This window comes from Cryphonectria parasitica, assembly GCF_011745365.1.
Source record: "Cryphonectria parasitica EP155 unplaced genomic scaffold M406scaffold_10, whole genome shotgun sequence".
Classification (NCBI taxonomy): domain Eukaryota; kingdom Fungi; phylum Ascomycota; class Sordariomycetes; order Diaporthales; family Cryphonectriaceae; genus Cryphonectria; species Cryphonectria parasitica.
This window is the reverse complement of record NW_024468918.1, coordinates 104,286-111,942: the sequence shown is the minus strand read 5'-3', so window position 1 is coordinate 111,942 and position 7,657 is coordinate 104,286. Positions and strand designations below refer to the sequence as shown.

The following is a 7,657-nucleotide window of genomic DNA, read 5'->3' as shown; positions in this document are numbered from 1 at the left end:
GATACTGAAGTGTGCCTATTCTCACCAGCAAGCTGTGTCTACCAGCGGTCCCAGTATTAGACTAATCCTATACCAACGCCAACCTATCACTTCTCCATTTTCCTTCACTAGAGATCCAGAGCTTGACCTGCACGCAAGTTCCCAGAAGCTCCATAGACATGATGGCATGCAGGGCATGCTGCATCCAATGCCACCATCCTGTCTATCCCTGTGCCCAACTCCTTATCATGCATGCACTGCTACCATAGGCATTGACAAGCTATGATAGCGCCATATCATCATCCGAAGGACCCTGCTGATGCTGTTGCCTCTGATGGGGGATGGGACTACCGATCCAGCTCATCCAGAGGCATCTCAGCATTATCATGGCCAACAATAGACTCAGCAGGCTTCCAGATTTGCAGGACATTGTCCTCAGCAGCACTGGCAACAAGCCAAGGCTCATTAGGGTTCCAGCTGAAATCAGCCAGGTGGTTAGTGTGACCACCATGCATGAATAACCTGTGTTTTGTTTAGTAAATTGTAAGAAGTATGGATGGTGGCAAAAAAACAAGAAAGAAAAGAAGAAAAAAAAAGAAAAAAAAGGGGGGGGGGGGTCGGGGCCAGTCAACTTACAACTCTGGAGGACCGTCTTCGGCGTCCTCAGGAGTCTGCTCCTCGCCTATTCGGGTCAGATCCCAGAAGATAACACGCCGGTCGTAACTTCCGCTGCCGAGTATGCCAACCTCCTGCGGGTGCCACGATAGCGAGGTGACAGCATCATTGTGGCCTTCCAGGGTGTGGACCTTCTCCTTAGCGTTCCTTATGTCCCAAATGCCGATGGTCTTGTCGGCAGAGGCGGTGGCGATCAGGAACTCGGAACCGGGGTTGAAGGCCAGCGCATTGAGCGCGTCGCTGTGGCCTCCCTTGACCACGAGGGCGGATCGGGTGTCGTCAGACTGGCGGGTGTCGATGATCTGTAGGGTCAAATCGTCGGAGACGGTACCGATGAAGTGCTTCGCAACGGGGTGGTACTGGACGTCGTTGACAACCTGGTGGTGATGCGTGAAGGTCCGCGAGGGCGTGACCTGTTTTCCGTTCATAGTCTTCAGGTCCCTGGACAGCAGAAAGAACAGTCAGCAGCGGCGCGTACAAGAGGTCTGCCGGAGAACGCCCCGTCACCGGTCTGAAACCACTTACCAGAGGCGGACGGTCGTATCCTCACTTCCAGAGACCAGCCAGCCATCCTCGTGCGGGCTCCAGCTCAGGCCGAAGCCCTCCTTCTCGTGGCCGAGCAGCTCGACATCAGGGTTGACGTTGCCGGCCACGGTGGGAATGGAGCTGTGCTTGGTCCGGTTGTAGATGAGGATCCTGCCGTCGATACACAGGGTGGCGATCATGTCGGGATTCTGGGGTTGGTAGCGGGCCTTGTTGACCTCGCCGGGGTGGTCGATCTTTTGAACAATGTTCATCCGTATCGCAGCGGCCTCCTGGCCGTAGCCGCCAATCTCACCGCGGTCCTCATCATAATTGTTCGCGTTCGGCTCGATGGACTTGGGGATCTCGACCTCTGCAATCTGGAGGTAGTTGTTGGCACCCGGGGCAGTGTGGGTGCCGAGAAGCAAACGATGGACGCGATAGTTTTTGCCCTCAGGCTCTTTGACGTCGGGGAACCACTGTGTGGTCAGGGTGGGCCACTCCAGAGCGGTGCTCAGAATCATGTCGTAGAGAAAGGGACTATTTTTCTTCCACGTCTTGTACTCCTCATTGATGACCTTCTCCTCCTGCTCGACATCCTGATCGTGCTCAACATCGACGTCCATGTCGTCGACAACGGCAGCGGGTGCCATTTGGAAAGGGAAGACAGTCTGTAAGTGGTTTGGGATGAGCTGGATAGAAAGTAAATTTTGGGAGAGAGGGGGCAGTTGGGGAGGGTGGTCAAAGGATGGGCTGCGTTACGACAGGAGACGTTGCTGTTGTTTGAGCTTGTCGGGAAGACGGCTTGAGGAGAGGAAGGTTCAATGAAGAGACGACGTCTTGCCCTTGTCGCAAACCGAAAGAACGCGCCTTTACGCGTTGAGTGCTAGAGCGAAAAAGGCGGGGAGAGCCGGCAGAATTTATGCTGGCAGGGGTCAAGCTTTGGAAAGCAACGGGAAGAAGCGGGTCTCGATTCGAGCTGGAAGCCTCGAGTGAATCTAATTCGTCAACAGCTCTCACCTGTCCCAATGAGGATATATCACACCCAACGTGGCTATTGGGAAAGTCACAAGTAAAGTTGCGTCACTGTCTACCTTGACCACTCTTTTTTTGGTCATCTTAGGTTATATAATAGCAGTGAGTGCTGAATCGTACAGTGGTAAAACACAAGCCTTCACAGAAGGATTCTCATAAATATTTACAAGATGCAGTTTGTATAAGGGCTAGTATCACGAGATGCCTTATCGCGTAGAATACAATCCTGCCTGTGAAGCGTGTGATGATGCCTACTCAAGTATGGTAAATCAGCATAAAGATTGAGAGTCACACGGTGAGATTGTATGTGTGATTGGGATTGCAAACAGTAGAGGCCATATGTTTACATTGCAAGCGAAATGTATCTTTCTTTACTTAATTAGCTAACAATTGTTCGTTCGTTGGATATTGCTATAGTTTAGAAGCACAGAGAGAGGATATGAATTGTGTGTATGAGCAAGGTGGCTGTAAGGATGGAAGGGGAGGACAGGCTCAGATGAAACAAGAATACCAATAAAGGAGGCATCAGGCCCTCTTGCGGCTAGACGAGGGCCGTCAGAGGAAGTGCTTCACTCTATTGCCCATGGCCTGAGGAACATCCCTCAGTTTGATAGAAAAGAGCAAAAAAAAAAAAAAAAATGCCAACAACCAAAAAAAAGGAAAAAAAAGTTGTGTGTTGCCTGACTCGAACTACTAGACTTCGTTCAAGCCGACGCCTCCCCATCCACCCGCTCACACTATGCCCAGGGGACCACAAGGAAACGCAATGGTGCGGCGCCATATACCACTGTGCCATTGTGGATTTGGTTGGAAACTTTGTGATTGCTTCTATAAACCCATCCAGGTTCGAGAGCGAGTTGGTGCCTGCGTGCCTGCGTGCCTGCGTGCCTGCTTACCTGCATGAGTCTATTAGATACCTCCTAATCCATCTGATCTCGTCTCCAGTCCACCTGCACCAACCGACGTGCTCTGCCTTACCTTTAGGAAAGTGAGAGATAGAGAGCACGCGAGAGAGAGAGAGAGAGAGAGAAGCCTGTAGACCAAACTTTCTTCTTCTTCTCTCCCTCTCATAAGGCCCATCAACACCCCACCTCTCCATACCCACACACAGAGAGATGATCCATCTCTTTGGCCAACCTCATCGGCCCCCTTCTCCTCCCTCCACCTCCTCCCCACCTCCACCACCACCACCCAAAACCCCACTCTCGTCCTCTTCATCGCCAACCCTCATCCTCCTCAACACCGCAAAAGCAAGCCACCTCTTCCGCCCCGCAGGATCCTCAATCCCCCGATCCCATTCCCACGCCCTCTCGACCCCATCACAGTCCCGCTCCCAGATCCTCTCGACCTCCAGGCCCACCCCTGCCAGCTTCTCGGCCTCCAGAAACCCCCGCATCGCCGCCCGCCCCGAGTGGAACCCCGCGACGCACCAGCACCGCGCCTCCCTCCCCGCGCGCAGGAACCAGGCCACGGAGCGCAGGAGGTTATCGTGCTGCCAGGGCATCCAGAGGCAGTCGCAGATGAAGACCCTATCGAAGGCGCCGCGGCCGGTGGCGGCGAGAGAAGTGAGGGTTGTTGCTGTGGTTGGTGGTGAGGAGGAGGAAGAGGAAGAGGAGGAATCAAGGTCGCCCCACGCATGGCCCACGACCTCAAAGTCTGCGACGCGGGCGAGTGGCGAGTGGGCGGGCAGCAGGTTGCGCGCGGCATTGTCTCGAAGATTAGCGAGGATGGCCGGGGCAGGGTAGTCCGTGATGACGACGCGTTCTGCGCCATACAGGGCGGCGAGGAGGGAGGGGAGAGCGGTGCCCGCGCCCAGCTCGATGGTGGTGAGGCCTGTGATATCGAAGTCTGTGAGGGCTGGGCCGAGGGGGCTCTTCAGGGTCGGTGGTGCTGATAGTGGATTAGATGAGGAGGAGGAGGAGGAGGAACACGAAGAGGTGGTCTTCTGGGCAATGAGGGTGCCGGCCTCGACAAATTCGGCGAGCAGGAGGGAGGCGTTCCAGAGATAGTGGCTGAAGAGCTGGCGGTCTTCGTCGCCTGCAGGGTCGGCCAGGCTGATGTGAAGTGGTTTCGGGAGGTGAGGGGACGTGTAGAGCAGGCCATGGTCGGCATCGCCATCTGAAACGAATATGTTAGATGGATATCTACAATGGAAACAGAACAGGGCGGAGGAGGAGGAGAAGGGCTGTCCCCTCGAGGATCTCAATACATATGTGTGTGTACGTGTGTATACAAGAACAACACATGCAAGATACAACATCATCTTTAGCAGTCACCTACGCAGATTCATGGTATCATCCTCAAAGACCACCCCAAGTGAGTCCCCAAAGAAGTCCTCTGGGTCCTCCAGCGGCTCACCAGCCGGCGTCAACCTCAGAGCCAGCGACATCAATGGATCGCACCTCCTCCTCGTCTCTCCGGGGCAAAGAGTATATCCCTTTTTTTCTCCTCTCTCGTTTCCGCCGACTTCTGATCTTCTCTTTCCCCCTGTCCCTCCCAAAACACACACCGAACCAGAAGAGTGACACACACCTTCCTTACCGCCCACGCCTGTCCCTTCTGAATATAGAATGAGGCGGGGTGTGCCCTTCCAAAAACAAAGTAAAACAAAAATATCAAGAGTGAAAGGTACAAAAAGAAGGTAAAAAAAAAAAAAAAAGAGTAAAAATTATGACGTCTCTAAGCGCCGGCCTCCTGCGCAGGCCCACACGTGGGGGTTCTCAAACGCAAGCACCTCGCCTCACTGCTAAGCAAGTGTGTATGTCAGCACAGCCTCAACACCAACAACGGCAGAACGGATAAAAGAGGACGACCCTCACACGGTCAACACTGCTATTTTTGGACATGCAAACACACACACACACACACACACACACAAACTTACACTTATACTTTCTTCGCCAAGATAGTTGCGCCCGTATACGTAACTTGCACTGCACTTTGTTAAGTAAGCAGGCTTCGGTTGGGTGTGTGAGATGCAGATATTCGGAGCCCCCAAACTATTTTTTTTTCTTTAGTTGCGTTTTTTTTCCCCTTCTCCTGCAAGGCACGGTTGCACACACACACACACACACACACACACACACACACACAGACAGTGCATATGTGTGTGTCTATTTCGGTGTGAGTGTGGGGGTCCGTTGAGTGGCGGTGGAAAAGTCAGTTGGGAGTGCGTGTGAGTGTGTGTTGCGGTGAGGCTGCCCAGCGAGTACGCAAAGCAAGCACGGTTTGGAATGGGATGCGTCCTCCCGAGGGAGGTTTTCCTCTTTCCTCTTTCCATCTCATTTTTTGCACAGGGTTAGGGTTGAGATAGTCAAAGGTAAACCCTAAGGGTTCTTGTCCAGTGCCAAACGAAACCGGAGTCCACATCTGGAGACCCGGGGTCCACCATGGTTACTGATCGCGGTCGGGAATCGACGGAGGGATTCGGGCTTCGGGCCATTCTTTTCTGGATCATTGGGAATCCATCATGGTCTTTTCGGGGTGCAGAACTGGTGAATTTCATCTCCTTTTCTTCTGATGATAGATAGAATATGTCGCTTTGTGGGGAAAAAAAAAGGGAAGAATAAAGAAAAGAAAAGGGAGAACATGCATGGTTGAGATATCGTCTGGACTTTACAAAAGATAATAGACTGTATGTTTATTTCCTGGTGAAGAAGGACTTTAAGGCTGATACGATAAATAACAAGCGCACCGACAGAAATAGAGTCGGAAAAATATCTTCTTGCAAGAGAGATAGAGAGAGAGAGAGAGGAAAGAAGAAGAGAGGAAAAAGGGAGGTTTGCTGAGCAACAGAAAAAATGACGGCCGTCCAAACTGCCATCGTCACGCCCAAACTGCTGGACTCCCTCCGCGCCCAGCCAGACCTACCTGATGATGTATGGTATCTAGTCATCGCAACAGCCCTCTGCGTTCTCAACCGGCCAGAGGAGATTCGGACTGTATACACGCATGCCGTGGGCGCAGGCCATGGGAACGCCGGCCAGCAGAACGGCACAGTCATCCCAGATGACGAGGAGCAGTTGAGGATCGCGCGGCGGATGCGCGAGGCTCTGCTCAAGACATCTGCCATAGCAGGCTTGCCCAAGGTGCGTAAGAGATGACTACGACGCAGCAGTAGAGGCGCGCAAGAAGCAGACAGAAGACCGAGCTCCTTTTCCTGCTCTTCCTGCTCTTCCTCCTCTTCAAGTCCACTCGATGTCACCAGTCCTTAGAATGGATCACCACCACCACCACCACCACCACCACCACCAACAACAAGACCACCTTCCCCCTCTTCTCAGCGGCCCACTCCCACCCACGCACCCACGCGCCCATACACGGCGCGTAAACCGCTGCTGACCCAGTCTCCCCAACCCACAGACCATCAACGCCCTCCAAGAGCTCAAGAAAGTCGTCCCCACCCACCTATCCGACGAGCCCAACAGCCCCTCACCCACCAACCGCCGACAAGACGTGCACGACACACCCACGGCCCAGGTATTGGGGCGCGGACAGAGCTTCTTCGACGCCTGCTACGGCAAGGTGGCAGGCAGGGTGATGACGGCCCTGGACCACAGCGGGACCGAGGACCTGGGTTTGGCGGTGCGGCTCACATATGGGTATATTTTGAGCACGACGGCGGTTCTGGACGAGGTTGAGACTTCTTATGTTATGATTGCGGGGTTGGTGCCGCAGGATGTGAGTAGTTTTTCTTCTCCTTTCCCACTTTATCTTTCTGCTGGCTTTGTTTGCTGGAGTTTCTTGCTTCTTCCTCCTTGCTGTTCCTCCTTGCTGTTCCTCCTGCTCTCTCTCATTCTCTCTCTTTGCGTCTCTCTGTCTCTCTCTCTCTCTCTCTCTCTCTCTCTCGCGCGCGCGTCAGTCAGCTCCTCCCTCCACCACCTCAGCCCAGCCCAGCCCAGCCCGTCCGCCTTCCTGTCTATACTGTAATGATAGGGGTCATAGATAGGAATGTACACGTGCAGCACTTGCTGGCACACAGGATGGTGGCGATTGGTCTGTATCCGCGCACAACTGAGACAAGAAACTAATGCGCGACCCTTGTTTTCCCCTCTTTCTTCTTTCTCTATCTGACAAAAAAAAAACCCCCAAAAAAAAACAGGTGAACCCACAGCTCAAGGGACACCTCAAGGGAGCCCTGAACGGCGGCGCAAGTGTGGGACAAGTGCGCGCGGTAAGACAGGTGGCCATCCACGTGTGCAAGGCTGCCGGCATGAGGGTCTTGTCGGAGGGAGGTGGTGGGTGGGGGTGGAGGACCGAGGTTCAAGATCTCTAAAAGGGGAAAGACACAGACCAAGGAAGAGAGACAAGCAATTTTGACACCTGATGGTGGGTTTTTGGATTGCTAAGCCAGTTGACCAGTGAGTGACTGGAACAAAGGTCCCCCCCGCTCTCGCAGTGAACTACTCGAAACTGAAGTCCTTGTCACTTGTTCTGGGCCCTCGAA

The 7,657-nt window shown here is 53.6% G+C and overlaps 3 protein-coding genes across 3 annotated transcripts; 1 reads left to right on the top strand and 2 right to left on the bottom strand.

Annotated features, from left to right (window-relative positions):
• Window positions 1-326: 326 nt before the first annotated feature.
• On the bottom strand, window positions 327-1,802 carry M406DRAFT_269072 (histone acetyltransferase type B subunit 2; the record flags this gene model as incomplete). The annotated part of the gene is made up of 3 exons (XM_040917983.1): window positions 327-501; window positions 616-1,095; window positions 1,180-1,802. 3 exons carry the CDS (start codon window positions 1,800-1,802, stop codon window positions 327-329), a joined length of 1,278 nt encoding a protein of 425 aa, XP_040771121.1.
• A 1,547-nt stretch (window positions 1,803-3,349) lies between these two features.
• Window positions 3,350-4,600, bottom strand: M406DRAFT_269081 (uncharacterized protein; the record flags this gene model as incomplete). Its single annotated transcript, XM_040917984.1, has 3 exons — window positions 3,350-4,082; window positions 4,143-4,329; window positions 4,492-4,600. 3 exons carry the CDS (start codon window positions 4,598-4,600, stop codon window positions 3,350-3,352), a joined length of 1,029 nt encoding a protein of 342 aa, XP_040771120.1.
• Window positions 4,601-6,011: 1,411 nt separating this feature from the next.
• On the top strand, window positions 6,012-7,486 carry M406DRAFT_343296 (uncharacterized protein; the record flags this gene model as incomplete). Its single annotated transcript, XM_040921857.1, has 3 exons — window positions 6,012-6,299; window positions 6,574-6,891; window positions 7,313-7,486. The coding sequence occupies 3 exons, from the start codon at window positions 6,012-6,014 to the stop codon at window positions 7,484-7,486; spliced, it is 780 nt and encodes a 259-aa protein (XP_040771119.1).
• Window positions 7,487-7,657: the final 171 nt, after the last annotated feature.